A 17,571-nucleotide genomic window follows, 5' to 3' on the forward strand; every position below is an offset into this window, starting at 1 on the left:
AGGGTTTCAGTCGTCAGTGTTATTTTGTTAGGGGTTCTGTCATCAGGGTTCTGTTGTTAGTGTTCTGTTGTTAGTGTTCTGTCATCAGTGTTCTGTTGTTAGTGTTCTGTCATCAGTGTTCTGTCATCAGTGTTCTGTTGTTAGTGTTCTGTCATCAGTGTTCTGTCATCAGTGTTCTGTCATCAGGGTTTCAGTCGTCAGTGTTATTTTGTCAGGGTTTCTGTCATCAGGGTTCTGTGTTTAGGGTTCTGTCATCAGGGTTCTGTTGTTAGTGTTCTGTTGTTCGTGTTCTGTCATCAGGGTTTCAGTCGTCAGTGTTATTTTGTTAGGGGTTCTGTCATCAGTGTTCTGTTGTTAGTCTTCTGTCATCAGGGTTCTGTGGTTAGTGTTCTGTCATCAGGGTTTCAGTCGTCAGTGTTATTTTGTTAGGGGTTCTGTTGTCAGGGTTTCTGTCATCAGTGTTCTGGGTTAGTGTTCTGTTGTTAGTGTTCTGTTGTTAGTGTTCTGTCATCAGTGTTCTGTCATCAGTGTTCTGTTGTTCGTGTTCTGTTGTTAGTGTTCTGTCATCAGTGTTCTGTCATCAGTGTTCTGGGTTAGTGTTCTGTCGTTAGTGTTCTGTCGTTAGTGTTCTGTTGTTCGTGTTCTGTCATCAGTGTTCTGTTGTTAGTGTTCTGTGGTTAGTGTTCTGTTGTTCGTGTTCTGTCATCAGTGTTCTGTCGTTAGTGTTCTGTCATCAGTGTTCTGTCATCAGTGTTCTGTGGTTAGTGTTCTGTTGTTCGTGTTCTGTCATCAGTGTTCTGTTGTTAGTGTTCTGTTGTTAGTGTTCTGTCATCAGTGTTCTGTTGTTCGTGTTCTGTCATCAGTGTTCTGTTGTTAGTGTTCTGTCGTTAGTGTTCTGTTGTTCGTGTTCTGTCATCAGTGTTCTGTTGTTAGTGTTCTGTTGTTCGTGTTCTGTCATCAGGGTTCTGTCGTCAGGGTTTCAGTCGTCAGTGTTATTTTGTTAGGGGTTCTGTCGTCAGGGTTCTGTCGTCAGGGTTCTGTCATCAGGGTTCTGTGGTTAGGGTTCTGTCTGTCGTCAGGGTTTCTGTCGTCAGGGTTCTGTGGTTAGGGTTATGTCGTCAGGATTTCTATCATCTGAACCTTTTATTTTTTTACCCAGAATGCCGTCTGAGGCTCAGCCTCCCGTCACTCGGGCCGGACGCAGCGCTCAGCTCGCCAAAGCTGCCGCTACAAGCCCCGCCCCCGAGAGGCGGTCCCGTGGGCGACCTCGGAAAGATGCTCCTCCCACTCCTCCTCCTCCTCCCTCCAAGTCCAGGAAGAAGTGAGTCTGGATCCACACGTTCTCATGTTCTCCTAAAAGATGATTCCTGGTCGACGTAGAACCGGCAGGTCTTCAGTGCTGGGTAGCGTTGTTAGACAAACTGCTTTCTAATAACTCAGGCAACATTTCTAAAATGCATGTTTTTTCAAACCCAACATCTGACATTTCATGAAGTTGTATTTAGCCTAATTATTCCAGTGAAGTAGTTAAAGTGACTGAAACAGGGAGGTCATGTTGTTTTTGTGCAGGGGGCGGAGTCGAGCACAGGTAGAGAACCAAGAGAGCATAGACGCCAAGAACCCCCAGGAGAAGGACCCCCAGGAGAAGGACCCCCAGGAGAAGGACCCCCAGGAGAAGGACCCCCAGGAGAAGGACCCCCAGAACACAGGTGTGTTTCAGGTTCTGACTCAAAACCAGGAATACGATCTGATCCTCGCTGTTAGAGAGATAGACTATTAAATTCATTAATTAAATAAAATTACAAACCTCTCTGAGCTTCAGTGTTTGGTTCTTATTATGCTGTGGACTCTCTGTGCCTTGTGGATACCTCAGTATTTATTGTAGTTATTGGATACCCCAGTATTTATTGTAGTTATTGGATACCCCAGTATTTATTGTAGTTATTGGATACCTCAGTATTTATATTTAAATCTCACGTACACCTTGGAGTCCCTTCATGTACCCCCAGGGGTACACATACTCCCATTTGAGAACCTCTGTTGTAGACCCTCAGACCCCAGTGGATCTCATGTTGGTGTGTTGTGATTTATTTGGTGTCCACAGAGGTGAATGAGAAGACAACAGGACGCCGTCGGTCCAACTCCAGGAGAAAATCCAACGCAAACCCCAAACCAGAAGCTGAACCCAGCCAGGACCATCTCAGTCCGGACCCTGACCCGCCTCGTCCTGACCCCACAGTCCCAGAGTTCAGTCCAGAACCAGCTGCTAGTGCTGAGGAGGAGGACAGAACCAGCCCTGCTGCCCCGCCCCCCGCCTCCAGCCCAGGACCAGCTTCCAGTCTTGGGGAAGAACCTCCTGTCAGTTCCCCGTACCCGGACCTGGACTTGAGCCTGGTTGCCAGCCCCGGACCCGCTCTTGATCCTGTGGAGGAGGACCATCCGAGCCACACCCCCGGACCCATGGAGACGGTTCCTGTGGAGGTGGAGGCAGAGGGCCCAGAGCAGAGTCCCTGCTCCAGTCCTCCGGGCTCCCCCTGCTCCCAACTGGAGGATGAGAACTCGCTGTCCCCTCTCTTCCAGCTGTCAGAGGACTCTGGGGGCCCCGGCCTGGGACACACCAAAAAACGGTGAGAGCAGTAATCCAGGTGACGTTTGTTTGTTTGTTTGTTTGTGTCAACAAGAAGTGCAGAATGGACATCCTGTTAGAGTAAAACTCCTCAAACTGTTTCAAACTAACTTCCCCAAAGTTAGTCCACCACAGACCTCCAGCTGAAACATGAACCTTTATTAGATCCTCCTGCTCTGGTCGGGGAGCTCCATAGCGCCCACTTGAGCGTAGCCCCAGGGTTGGGTTTCTCCTAGGGAGGTCACGTGACGACAAAGAACCCTCTTGGAGGTTTTGCCCTAAACCCAACAAGGCCGTGCTTCAACCAACTCCTTTTAAAAGAACTCCCTTAAAGAACGTTACTCACAAAGGTCTCAACAACCACCATGCGAGTAAAGTTCTTTAAGGGATTTTTTTAAGGGATGGTGGTTGTTGAGACCTTTTGTGAGTAACGTTCTTTAAGGGAGTTCTTTAAGGGAGTTCTTTAAGGGATGGTGGTTGTTGAGACCTTTTGTGAGTAACGTTCTTTAAGGGAGTTCTTTACGGGATGGTGGCTGTTGAGACCTTTGAGAGTAACGTTCTTAAAGCCGCTCTCTCGCCCACAGACTGACGCGGTGCGCCTTCTGCTACGCCGGCGAGGAGCCCCCCCTGGGTCAGGGCCGCCTGGTGGTGTTCGGCCCGACGCCCGGCTACATCCCGCTGCACATCCTCAACCGCCGCGCCTCCTCCGACCGGGACAGCGACTGCCATGACCATTGCTACCGGGGAGACCCGGCCCTGCCCACGTACGTCACCTCTTCCTGTTGACCCCTATCAAAATAAAAGTCAAACCACCCAGATAAGTTTAATTTCAGACTCACTGAGCTCTGTGTGTCTGTGTTGTGTGTAGGTGCAGCAGTCCAGAACAGTGTGGTGAGTACTCTCTCTTCATACTAAGACGGTTCAGACTCCAGGACTTTGAGGCTAATGTTAGCCAGCGCTCACCTGTTGACGGTTATCACCTCACCTCCGGTTCTTTCTGGAGAACCAAAAACCTTTTCTCAGCTTCTGTTTGCTCATAAATCACCCGATTTTAAAGATCCTGCTTCTGGGTTTAGGGTTAACCCCCACCAGGGTTAGGGCTAACCCCCACCAGGGTTAGGGCTAACCCCCACCAGGGTTAGGGTTAACCCCCTAATCATCCTGAGCTAAAAAACTTTACAGTCTTTGTTTTCAAAAAGAGGGGCCTCTAGAATCAGTGATTTTTAGAACCAGTGGTCCCAGAACCAGTGACCGACTGGTCACTTGATCCTGGTGGGGGTCTCCTGCAGTCTGATCAGGGTTATTGATCCTGGTCTCCTGCAGTCTGATCAGGGTTATTGATGAGGTGCTCTGCTCACGTTTCAGACGGGGAGTCTTCCTCAGAGTTCGTGGAGCAGCTCGGGCCCCTGGGTCTTCCTCCTGACATCAACGTCCAATCACTGTTCGACCCCACAGGTACAGGAAGTGACTTCTTCTTTACTTCCTACAAGTCTGGAATGTTTAAATCTTGTAGTATTGTAAACTGTTGGATGTCATTTGGTTAATTTGATCCTTTTAGTCGCTGAACAGATTCTTTACAGATGTGACGTTAGAATTTCTGAGCAACAGTGTTGGGGGTAACGAGTTACAAAGTAACGATATTACTATTATAGGTAACGAAGTAAAGTAACGCATTACACTCAAAATATTGGTAACTACACTACTTTACTAGACCTCAGTAAAGCGCTTTCCTGCGTTACTCAAGACATTTGTACCAGTCCGAAAAGTTCTCTTTTAGTGGCGCGCGAGTCACACGACACTTCCTGATGAACAGCCTACGGACCAGTATTACAACTGATAAAGCATTGAGAACGCGCTCTTGCACCAGACATGTATATATTTTCCACACGTAACATCAACATTAGTTAGCGTCAACAAGCATGTATCATTGTACTTTCTGCCTTCAAAGTAAAAGCACTTCCTGTTTCCATGCTCTTCACAATAAGAGTAAATCATGTAATTAAACAAGTTACAACACTAGAAAGGCTTTCAGCCTGGGCAGTATTGTTCTGACCCCAAGGAGGAACAGGCTGTCGGGTAAAAGATAAAGAGACTTTTACTCATGCGATACAATCGCTATTTTGAAGAATAGAGAAAAATGATAAACTTCATAGGATATAGTGCACTTTCTGTTTATTTAGGCAATGAGGAAGTAGATTTTCTGTTTATTTAATTGCATTTTCTGTTTCTATTTTTTGGGTTAAGTGCATTTCTGTTTCTATTTTATGGAAAAAGTGCCATTTATTTTTCTATTTTTCTTAAACCACTACAATGCTTCCTATAACAAGCTGGTTTTGTTCTTAGGAGTCGGCCCCCGTTTGGTTTAGTGGGTCTCATGTTTCCAAAAGCCTGTTTTCAATGTGTTGTGCTGTTTGACCTGAATGTCCCCACCATACACAGCCTCTTGGATCCTGTTTGTGGATTTTAAAGTGAGGCATATTTCTGTGGTCAGACAGTGTGAACAGGGTTAATGTTCCTTCAAGTTAATGGCTGAGTTTTATATGCCTTTTAGTTTTACATGTTTACAATACACTCTGTGGAAAGGCTAAGAGACGCCCTTCATTGAACATTGAAAATAAAGTGATGAAAGGGCCATGATGTTTGTCCAGGTATCTTTGCGGTTAATTTGGACATTTGCTTAAAAAAAAGGAAAGTAAAGTAACTAGTAGTGAAGTTACTTGTGTGTGTGTGTGTGTGTGTGTGTGTGTGTGTGTGTGTGTGTAGGTCAGTGCTGTGCTCACCTGCAGTGTGCGTCCTGGTCAGAGGGGGTGTGTCGTGGTGAGGGCCAATCACTGCTCTACGTGGACAAAGCCATCGACTCAGGAAGCACACAGGTGTGTTTGTGTTTCCTGATCAATAACCACACACACACTGGATGCAGACTTGCTAAGCTCCGCCCCCTCTCACCTGTCTCCAGGTGTGTGCATTTTGCCGTCGGCTTGGAGCATCGCTGCGTTGCCAAGAGACGAGCTGTGGGCGGAGCTTCCACTTCCCCTGTGCTGCTGCTGCTGGAGTTCACCAGGACTGGACCCACAGACACACACTGTGTAACAGACACACACACCCAGGTACACTCACAGACACACACTGTGTAGCACACACACACACCCAGGTACACCCACAGACACACACTGTGTAGCACACACACACACCCAGGTACACACCCACAGACACACACTGTGTAGCAGACACACACACCCAGGTACACCCACAGACACACACTGTGTAGCACACACACACACCCAGGTACACACACATACACACACTGTGTAGCAGACACACACACTCGGGTACACACACACACAGACCCACAGACACACACTGTGTAGCACACACACACACCCAGGTACACACACATACACACACTGTGTAGCAGACACACACACCCAGGTACACACCCACAGACACACACTGTGTAGCAGACACACACACACATACACACACTGTGTAGCAGACACACACCCAGGTACACACCCACAGACACACACTGTGTAGCAGACACACACACTCGGGTACACACACACACAGACACACACTGTGTAGCAGACACACACACTCGGGTACACACACACACACACAGACCCACAGACACACACTGTGTAGCACACACACACACACCCAGGTACACACACACATACACACACTGTGTAGCAGACACACACACCCAGGTACACACCCACAGACACACACTGTGTAGCACACACACACAGCCAGGTACACACACATACACACACTGTGTAGCAGACACACACACTCGGGTACACACACACAGACACACACTGTGTAGCAGACACACACACTCAGGTACACACACACACACAGACCCACAGACACACACTGTGTAGCAGACACACACACAGGTACACACACACACAGACACACACTGTGTAGCAGACACACACACCCAGGTACACACACCCACAGACACACACTCAGGTACACACACACATTGTGTAGCAGACACACACACACTGTGTAGCAGACACACACACCCAGGTACACACACAGACACCCAAGTACACACACAAACACACACCGACAGACACACACACTCAGGTACACACACACACCAAGGTACACACACACCCCCACAGACACACTCAGGTACACACACACCCTGACAGACACACACATTCAGGTACACACACAGGTACACACCCACACACACACTGTGTAGCAGACACACACACCCAGGTACACACACACTGTGTAGCAGACACACACCCAGGTACACACACGGTGTAGCAGACACACACACACTCAGGTACACACACACATACCCACATACACACACTGTGTAGCAGACACATACACACACTGTGTAGCAGACACACACACTCAGGTACACACACACCCACAGACACGCACTGTGTAGCAGACACACACACTCAGGTACAGACACACGCACTCAGGCACACACACAGTCACATGCTCAGGTACACACACACCCACAGACACGCACTGTGTAGCAGGCACACACACAGACACACACTCAGGTACACACACACACTGTGTAGCAGACACACACACTCAGGTACACACACACACTGTGTAGCGTACACACACACACACTGTGTAGCAGACACACACACACTCAGGTACACACACACACTGTGTAGCGTACACACACACACACACTGTGTAGCGTACACACACACACACTCTGTGTAGCAGACACACACACTCAGGTACACACACACACTGTGTAGCGTACACACACACACACACTGTGTAGCATACACACACACACACACTCTGTGTAGCAGACACACACACACTCAGGTACACACACACACTGTGTAGCATACACACACACACACACACTCTGTGTAGCAGACACACACACACTCAGGTACACACACACACTGTGTAGCGTACACACACACACACACACACTCTGTGTAGCAGACACACACACACTCAGGTACACACACAGGAAGCAGGACTTGGTGTGTAATTGGGTGTACTTGTGTCCACAGTGTCGTCACAGTGTGTGTTGTGTTGGAGTGGTGACGTCAGCGGTCTGTTGATGTGTTGTTGCTGTGGTAGCTGTTACCATGGCAGCTGCCTGGACCCCCCCCTGGCCGCCTCCCCCCTGTGCCGGGCCGGCTGGCAGTGTCCTCAATGTAGAGTGTGTCAGAGCTGCAGGTAACACACACACACACACACACACACACACACACACACACACACACACACAGTTCTTCCACAATAATTGTTCATGTTAATAATGTTGTGTGTGTGTGTCTCAGGGTGCGAGGCGATGATGGTGTGTTGCTGGTGTGTGAGCGCTGTGATAAATCCTACCACACACACTGTCTCACACCTCCTCTGAATGGAACGTCGAGGCCCGGCTGGAGATGCAAGGTGAGTGTGTGTGTGCGCGTGTGCGTGTGTGTGTGTGTGTGTGTGTGTGTGTGTGTGCGTGTGTGTTAAACCTCTTTCTCCTCTAGAACTGCAGAATCTGTCGCCACTGTGGTGTGAGGTCATCAGGCCAGTGGGCCAATAACCCGTTTCTGTGCGAGTCATGTGACCTGCCCTGCCCGTTCTGCGACCTCGACACGCCACAAGACCATGTGACCTGTTCCTGTTGCTACAGGTATGAGCACACTTACTTCCTGTTGCTACAGGTATGAGCTCACAGTTGGACTTCCGGTTGGCAGCAGCCTAAAACATCTCTGGGTTAGCGTTATGGTTTAGGGTTAGACGCTTTATGACTCCACACACACAGATTGTCGGGATACATTCTCTGAAATATGCCAATCGGATGAAACCTGTGCTCTCTGGAGAGATAATGCACATGAATGCTGGGTAATATGTAACATCCTGGTTCTTTTAATATACTGATAACAGCGTATGAAGGCCGATAACATGGACGAGAGGAGCCCGGGATCAAACCGCCGATCTCCTGATTGAGAGAAGAACCGCTCTATCTCCTGATTTAGGGAAGAACTGCTCTATATTCTGAGCAGCAGTCGCCCAAATCAAAACGGAAGTCATCTCATGACACTGAGAGCAGGTCTAGACCGTTCTGGGATTTTGGACGTCACAGGAAGCCAGTGGAGAGCAACGAGTACAGGAGTAATGTGATCTCTCCTCCGCGTCCTCGTTGATCTAGAATGCTGCAGCTCGTGTACTAACTAGAGAGACCCAAGGGACTTACCGGAGCAGCCTGATAATAAGGAGTTACAGTAATCCAGTCTTGAAGTAACAAATAAGTGAATCAATTTTCAAGAGTCAGGATGTGCCGGATTTTTGAAATGTTACGTAGGTGAAATAAAGCAGTCCTTTTAGATTAGTTTTATGTAGGAGTTAAAGGTCCTGATCAAAGATAACTCTGAGATTCTTTATGGTGGTGGTGTATGCCAGAGCAATGCATCAAGAGAAACTATATCATCAGATAATTGATTTCTAGTAAAGTAACTTCAGTTTCGTCAGCAGGAAGTTGCAGGTCATCCAGGTTTTTATGTCTTCAAGACATGCTTGAAGTTTAGCGAACTGCGTGGGTTCATCTGGCTTGATCGATAGATATAGTAATAATAATAAGCAGCCGCTAAGGTTGTCAAAAAGCTCCTTGGTGGCAAGGTGCCGGGGGGATGAGATCCTGAGATGCTGAAGGCGCTGGACTATGTTGGGCTGTCTTGGCTGACTTGTCTCTTCAGTGTCTCATGGGGGTCAGGAACATGGACTGATGACCAGGGTGCTGGTTCATCTTCAAGAAGGGGGACCGGAGAGTGGGAACTATCAGGATCAAGGAGGCTCTGACCGCTTGTCGAACCTCAGATTCAAGACGAGCAGCGCGGATTCCGTCCCGGTCGTGGACCAGTGGACCAGCTCTTTAGAAGCTGTGTTCGTATTCTCAATACAATAAGTCAGACACGTTCCCGGTGGGTGTTGGCCTCCGCCACGGCGGCTCTTTATCACTGGTCCTGTTTGTGACCTTCATGGACAAGATATCTAGGCGCAGCCGGGGGGGGCGGATAACGTCTCGGTGGTCTCGGGGTCTCGGGATCGCCTCTCTGCTGTTCGCGCATGAAGTGGTCCTGTTTGCCTCCTCGGACCGCGACCTCCAGCATTCACTGGGGCGTTTTGCAGCCGAGTGTGGAGCGGCAGGGATGAGAGTCAGCGCCTCCACATATGAGGCCAAAACCGGTGGATTGCTCCCTCCAGGTGGGGACCCCAAGCGAAGGAGTTCAAGTATATCTGGGTCTTGTTCACGGGTGAAGGTAAGATGGAGCAGGAGCTCGACAGGCGGATCGGAGCGGCGCGCCACAAAAATATGGTTCAGATGTTGCTGGACGCTCCAGACTCTTCACTTCCGCGTCATTGTGCCTGTGAGATCCTACGTGACTCACACAGGAGCTCTGAGCCTGTGGCGTTTGTGTCGAGCTCCACCTTTCATCGTGATTTATTGATTTGTGTGTCCGTTGACATTTTGTGTGAAACTAACCAATGAACACTCAGGAATTCCCTAAGGACCTACCCAACTCGCACTGCAAAAAAAATGCCGTTTTCAGTCTGATGTCAGCTCAGATCAGCTGTTCAGTTTTACAAAACACGACCATGCTCTGGTAAAGAGTCCATAGTACACACATACATACAGAGTACACATGTTGTTCTTGTTCTGAAAACTGTTCATGAAAAACAAATATATATATATAGTAATTATTTTGTTTTTCATGTTCATTTTTCATTTGCACACACCCCATGAAGCTTGGTCTGTAGTATGAATTCATTCCTCAGTCCCATTTTATCTCAGTCCCTCCCTCATTTTGGTGAAAGTAGTGACAGACAACAACATTTGGTATTAGACATTTATTTACATTCATCTACCATTTTTTTCATATATTCCACTGCTTTTGTGAACATAAGACCTTTGGTAAACCAATTTCCATCACCAAGACAGAAAATGACCTCAGACCCCAGAGGGTTAAAGTCTTCTGCTGCTGCCTGAGAGGTTCCATAAGATAAATTGTCTAATTTCTATGCCGCAGAATGATTTAAGATTTACAAACATGCACGTTTCAATGTTTGTGTTGGTTACAGGTGTGTCCATACAGAGTGTCTCGTCCAGGCTGGGGAGGGCAAGGCGCGGTCTGAAGATTACGTCTGCACCACCTGCAGGGCTCAAGAAGAGGCTCCAGTCCCCCACACTCCACTCTCATACAGTCCTACCCTGGCCCCGCCCCTCAGTCCCACAGAGGCACCAACCATTGGTGTTACCACTCGTAACCCAGTCCAGCTTCTGAGCTCAGAGCCACCACAGAGTCCTGCACCATCACACCCTGAATCCACAGAGCTCCAACAGAGTCCTGCACCATCTCTCTCTAGACCCACAGAGCTCCAACAGAGTCCTGCACCATCTCCCTGTAGACCCATAGAGCTCCAACAGAGTCCTGCACCATCTCCCTGTAGACCCACAGAGCTCCAACAGAGTCCTGCACCATCTCCCTGTAGACCCACAGAGCTCCAACAGAGTCCTGCACCATCTCCCTGTAGACCCACAGAGCTCCAACAGAGTCCTGCACCATCTCCCTCTAGATCCACAGAGCTCCAACAGAGTCCTGCACCATCTCCCTCTAGATCCACAGAGCTCCAACAGAGTCCTGCACCATCTCCCTCTAGATCCACAGAGCTCCAACAGAGTCCTGCACCATCGTCCTCTAGATCCACAGAGCTCCATCAGATTCCTGCACCATCTCCCTCTGGACCCACAGAGCCCCATCAGATTCCTGCACCATCTCCCAATAAACCCACAGAGCTCCAACAGAGTCCTGCACCATCTCCCAATAAACCCACAGAGCTCCAACAGAGTTCTGCACCATCTCCCAATAAACCCACAGAGCTCCAACAGAGTCCTGGACCATCACCCTCTGGACCCACAGAGCTCCAACAGAGTCCTGCACCATCTCCCAATAAACCCACAGAGCTCCAACACAGTCCTGCACCATCACCCTCTGGACCCACAGAGCTCCAACAGAGTCCTGCACCATCTCCCTCTAGACCCACAGAGCCTCAACAGAGTCCTGCACCATCTCCCTCTCGACCCACAGAGCTCCAACAGAGTCCTGCACCATCTCCCACAGAGCTCCAACAGAGTCCTGCACCATCTCCCTCTAGACCCACAGAGCTCCAACAGAGTCCTGCACCATCTCCCTCTAGACCCACAGAGCTCCAACAGAGTCCTGCACCATCTCCCTCTAGACTCACAGAGCTCCAACATAGTCCTGCACCATCTCTCTCTGGACCCACAGAGCTCCAACAGAGTCCTTCACCATCTCCCTCTAGACCCACAGAGCTCCAGCAGAGTCCTTCACCATCTCCCTCTGGACCCACAGAGCTCCAACAGAGTCCTTCACCATCTCCCTCTGGACCCACAGAGCTCCAACAGAGTCCTGCACCATCTCCCTCTAGACCCACAGAGCTCCAACAGAGTCCTGCACCATCTCCCTCTAGATCCACAGAGCTCCAACAGAGTCCTGCACCATCTCCCTCTAGATCCACAGAGCTCCAACAGAGTCCTGCACCATCTCCCTCTAGATCCACAGAGCTCCAACAGAGTCCTGCACCATCTCCCAATAAACCCACAGAGCTCCAACAGAGTCCTGTACCATCACCCTCTGGACCCACAGAGCTCCAACAGAGTCCTGCACCATCTCTCTCTGGACCCACAGAGCTCCAACAGAGTCCTGCACCATCTCCCTCTAGACCCACAGAGCTCCAACAGAGTCCTTCACCATCTCCCTCTAGACCCACAGAGCTCCAACAGAGTCCTTCACCATCTCCCTCTAGACCCACAGAGCTCCAACAGAGTCCTTCACCATCTCCCTCTAGACCCACAGAGCTCCAACAGAGTCCTTCACCATCTCCCTCTAGATCCACAGAGCTCCAACAGAGTCCTTCACCATCTCCCTCTAGACCCACAGAGCTCCAACAGAGTCCTTCACCATCTCCCTCTGGACCCACAGAGCTCCAACAGAGTCCTTCACCATCTCCCTCTAGACCCACAGAGCTCCAACAGAGTCCTGCACCATCTCCCTCTAGACCCACAGAGCTCCAACAGAGTCCTTCACCATCTCCCTCTAGACCCACAGAGCTCCATCACAGTCCTTCACCATCTCCCTCTAGACCCACAGAGCTCCAACAGAGTCCAGCACCATCTCCCTCTAGATCCACAGAGCTCCAACAGAGTCCTGCACCATCTCCCTCTAGACCCACAGAGCTCCAACAAATTCGTACACCCTCTCACTTTAATCAACAAGAGGTTCAGCAAAGTCTACTGCCCTCTCACCCTGAACTTGCAGGGCTCCAGGAAAGTCCTTCACAATCTCACCTTGATCATACAGAGCTCCTGGATTGCTACAGTCTGTCTCAAATTAATCCAGCAGAGCTTCAACAAAGACCTACCCAGAATTTCACAGAGGATCAGTTTTTGCCCACAGACTTTCAGCGTCCAATGCAGGTTAGTCCCATATTGTGTAGCCTTGCACATCCTCTGTGTCAGGCAGGGCTTAGTCCTACCCGTGTTCAGCCAGGGCCTGGAGAGCCTGAGCCAAGTCCTCCACCACACAGTCCTGTGCAGGGCGGCCCTACACAGACACAGCGGGGTATACCATGTAGTCCTACTGACATCATCATCATCACACAGCCTCGGCACAGTCCCCCACAAAGACGGCATAGTCCAATGCCACATTGTCCCTCACAAGTTGACACATCACCTCCACAGAGTCCCACACATGATGCTGCACATACACTGGACCAGAAGAGCCCTGGATCAACCGGCTTTGCTGGGCTGCAATGTGGGCCTTCGTGGGACATTTCTACACTGGACCGGGACCTTTCACATGGATGCTGTAGGTATCCACAGACAGTAAGAAGACACGCCTCACGGATGCCCATTTCAGCTCCATGTAGCCCATCGCCGTCCCCACCCAGAGCCTCACAGTGTAGTCTGTCTCTGCCCACTAGCCCAGTACAGGCCAACTCCACAAAGGCTTTCAAGCCTTTACATCTTAGCCTTCTTCCTGTTCAGCTTGTTACACAGTCAAGAGTCACAAAGGAATGCACCCAAACCAGTACCACAGGGCATAGTCCAATGCAGCTGAGCCCGAACCTTAATGGCCAACCATTGGAAAGTAGTACCACCTCTGATCTATCCATAATGCCCCCTGTTGGTCATGGCACGGATGGTAAACTCCCAAACCAGTGTGCTTCTGTTCAGAGTAGCATTTTTAGCTCTGACCATTCTAGTCCCCATCTCGGTCCTGCCATGCCCACACCAGAAAGCCTTGTTCACATTAGCACTTCAATGGAACACAGTAGCCTAACTTTGCCACCTTGTGCTCATGACAGCCCATCACGATGCACACAAGCTATTGAAGGTAGAGCCAGCCCCATACCGTTCCAAAATAGCTTAGCTAATGCGAGCCCCACATGTACCAGTCAAACGCCTACAATTCCCTTGAGCTCTGATCAGGCCTGTGCTAGCCCCATGCCAGTAAAGACCACAGAGACGAGCCCCTCGACACAACCAGCTAGCTCTGGAAAGCTAACAACCAGCTACTACGCGCAAAGAATCGTCCCCTTGGCATCACCTGTTAGGTCCTTAACACAACCAGGTAGCCCCTCAGCAGTACTGGCTGGATCCAGCCACCCCATCCCATGTCAGGATGAGGACATAGCAGTAGATGTCGACCACAACAGGCATTTTATTCAGTCAGAAACTAGTCCCAGCCATCCTAACTTCTCTCCGCACAGTAGAGTTCATCCTAGCCCTACTCATGCTTGCCCAGGCAGCACAGAAGCTAACGGTTTGTACAGTCTAATGAGCTCCACACAAGAGAGCACTAGTCCCCTTGTCTGTAGCTTCTCAGAGCTTGCACAGACTCGGGCAAGCCAAAGTCCCAAACGTCCTGATCAGTCAAATCCCTCACATGTCCAAACTACCTGCAGTCCTTTTGCGTTTTCTCAGAGTCCTTCTCCAGTACGGACAACCCCCATGCATACTAGCTTTAGTCCTCCACACTGTAGGCCGACTGATTCTAGCCCAGCTAGTAGTTCTGTGAGCCACAGTCCTCGCTCTGCTAGCATTACCGATGTTAATGTCAGCCACAGTCCCCTAAGGTCTAGTCCTGCTGGTCAAGCTGGTCCTGTTCACATACAAAGCACCTGTAATAGTGCCCACTCATGCCCAGTCCAAAGTCGGACTCCCTCATTAGCTAGCACGACTTCCAGCAGCCCTGCACATGCTACTGTATCTTGTGTTAGCCCACCTCACAGTCCAGCTCAGGCAAGTGAAACATATCATAGCCCCACAGGTAGCCCCTGTTACAGCCAAGCTCAGGATCCTGCAACCAGTTTTGGCCTGACCGTGGCACAGCTGAGCCCCTCTTTGACTAGTTCAAGTCTTGATGTGGACATGGTGGCCAGTTCCATAAAACAAAGCTCTGTTCTTCCAAGAGTGGTTCAGCTTGATTCTGGTCTTGTTGAATCTACAGACAGTTTTAGGCAGACGAGCCATGCACCGGCCAGTTCCCTACATGATGACTCATCTGCTGTTAGTCCCAACCAGGTTAGCCAGTCCCCAGCTAGTCTTTTCCCTGCCCCCCACAGGTCTGCAGGCAAAAGTCAACAAAGCCCTGCCTCGGGAAGCCCCTTGTATCAAAGACCAGCCACCCCTGTTGATGCTACTTCCACTCTGGCTAGTCCGAGCCATGCGAGCACTGTCCATTCAAGTCCCACTCAGGATTACACTGCGATGCCTAGCACTAGCCACATTAGTGAAGCTCCCCCACCCTCCGCCCCCTCACAAGTTAGCCCTCCTCAGGCTAGCTCTGTGCACAGTAGTCCAGTTGCTCGTCCTGTTTGTGGCCCTGTGCAGCCAGAGGCTAGTCCCAGTCCTGGACCAGGTAGCCCCATGAGGTCTGAGGCTCGCGCTGGTCCCCATTCAGTTAGTCCTGTTGTTGCTACCTATGGGCCGTCTGAAACCAGCCCTAGTCCTGGTCTTACTTGGCCTGTGCAGCCTGATGCTGGTCCTCGTCCTGCAGGCCACTCTGTTTCCAGCCCCCAGCACCACCCAACCGAGAGGGAGTCTTCAGTCACTGTGGGTGAGTATCAGGGAGACTTTTTACTATGCAACGTGTCAAGTATGGCATAGACATCCAACAGTGTGGTTTAAAAATAACTTCAGATGTTTTTAGAACACATTAGTTTTCTATAGTTTATAACATTGTCTTCCTCTAGACATCAGCATGGTGGAGGAGCAGGAAAAGACGACTGAAGAGGCGGAGGAGATGCAGAGAGAAGCTCCAAAGTGGAAGAAGCCTCACAAGACAACAAAGGAGAGTCCAGAATATGGAGAACCAGACCAGCCGGAGGAAGAGGATCAGGATAGCAGCTCAGACTGCCCCCCTTCAGGTAGGAAGCAGCAGAATGGAGTTCGGATCGATCAAGGCGATGTGATCGCAACTGCTTGACACTCAAAATAACGTCATCCAAATTAGGCATCAATACGGCAGCATAGATATTTACATAATGTGTGACTATAAAAATGATGTAAACTCACCGTCATATAAGACGTTTACTCTACAGACGCCTACAATAATGTTTTCCTCAATGATTCGCCCTTAAGGACGTCGGGAGAACCTCAACGTTGATATGTATATAAACAACAATATGTATGTAACCATCAGCGTGTAAAAGTACCTTTTGGTTGGTGTGAACTTCATAATGTTCATCTGAGGTAAGGAGAGCTGACCTGTGTTTCTTCTTCTCTCTGAAGCCGTCCAGTTGGGATCTGTCCTGAATGAAGACACCCAGTCAGCTCCACTCACCATGCCACACTCGGCCTTACCCTCCTACTTCCCTCCATCTTCACTTCCTGCCTCACCACAGTCTCCTCCTCCTGGAGCTGGCTCTCTGGAGGCCTCCCCTCACAGGACTGCCTTACTCCCCTCCTGCTCCCCCAATACTCTGCCGCTGGAAGAGGAACCGAGCTATCAAAGTAAAGTCGTGAAGGGGGAGGTGGGGCTAGAGGAAAAAACTGTTTTCTGTCCTGTGACATCAGCGGATGATGACAGCCAATCACAGAGTCAGTTTGAACTCACCAAAGATAAGCACCAATCAAATGCTGAGCCTTTAGGGAGGGACGAGGAGGAGCCAATAGCTACAGATGTGGCCACTTCTGAGGTGGTTGCTGGGCAACAGCCAATGAGGGAGATGCAGGATGCAGAGGTGGAGGAACAAGGAAAGGATGCGAGCGCCGAGCAGGAGGACACATCGGAAGTGGAGGAGGAGCCTGTGAGCCCTGTGCTGGAGCTGGACTTAGACTTTGAGGTGATGGCGCTGATGACCTCCTCTCCTCCGCCCTCCCTCCTCCACCTCTCCTCCCCCAGCCCATCTCCCTTCTCCCGAACTCTCAGGCCTCCTCCGCGCTCCACCAGGCCATCGGATGACCTCTCCATCCGTCTCAGGCAGTCTCCCTTCTCCACTGAGGCCTCCCCCGAGACCTCTCCCGCCAGATCTCCCCTGACCCCGCCTCCTCTCTCCCCACCGGCCAGGGAGTCGTCACCTCTTTCAAAGGTAAGCAAGAGACGAGCGCTTTTTCTCCTCCTAGCTCAGTACAGGACTCACCTTTTTGTTTACATTTAGAAAATATTAACAGTTCATTGACCATAATTCTTAAATCTATAAATAAGGTAAATGTAAAGTATTCTGATCCTATGAAGCTCCTTCATATGACTCTGACCTGTTTAACTGAAGCTGATGCTCGTTTATACCGAACACAACCGTTTGTTTAAAGGGTTTAAATTATCTATGAGGGAATGTTATATATATCTATAGTATTACTCTGTGTTCTCATGTACTCAGTGATACTATATAGTATTACTCTGTGTTCTCATGTACTC

General features: G+C 49.9%; 1 protein-coding gene across 1 annotated transcript in view; it reads left to right on the top strand.

The window, feature by feature from the left end:
- Positions 1-1,160: 1,160 nt before the first annotated feature.
- The window catches only part of LOC306750668 (histone-lysine N-methyltransferase 2C-like), a gene marked incomplete at its 5' end in the record, with an annotated part of 99,901 nt that continues 83,490 nt past the window's right edge, over positions 1,161-17,571 (top strand). Inside the window, 18 exons of the mRNA XM_079234135.1 lie at positions 1,161-1,321; positions 1,570-1,709; positions 2,105-2,627; positions 3,211-3,390; positions 3,495-3,517; positions 3,992-4,081; positions 5,390-5,499; positions 5,583-5,733; positions 7,645-7,813; positions 7,918-8,032; positions 8,119-8,264; positions 10,712-10,932; positions 11,081-12,309; positions 13,174-13,272; positions 13,392-13,464; positions 15,712-15,771; positions 15,908-16,081; positions 16,446-17,245. Coding sequence (XP_079090261.1) covers positions 1,161-1,321; positions 1,570-1,709; positions 2,105-2,627; positions 3,211-3,390; positions 3,495-3,517; positions 3,992-4,081; positions 5,390-5,499; positions 5,583-5,733; positions 7,645-7,813; positions 7,918-8,032; positions 8,119-8,264; positions 10,712-10,932; positions 11,081-12,309; positions 13,174-13,272; positions 13,392-13,464; positions 15,712-15,771; positions 15,908-16,081; positions 16,446-17,245 — 4,464 coding nt within the window. The remainder of the gene's footprint in view (positions 1,322-1,569; positions 1,710-2,104; positions 2,628-3,210; positions 3,391-3,494; positions 3,518-3,991; positions 4,082-5,389; positions 5,500-5,582; positions 5,734-7,644; positions 7,814-7,917; positions 8,033-8,118; positions 8,265-10,711; positions 10,933-11,080; positions 12,310-13,173; positions 13,273-13,391; positions 13,465-15,711; positions 15,772-15,907; positions 16,082-16,445; positions 17,246-17,571) is intronic.

The sequence above is a fragment of the Taurulus bubalis genome (assembly GCF_910589615.1).
Source record: "Taurulus bubalis genome assembly, chromosome: 18".
NCBI classification, from domain to species: domain Eukaryota; kingdom Metazoa; phylum Chordata; class Actinopteri; order Perciformes; family Cottidae; genus Taurulus; species Taurulus bubalis.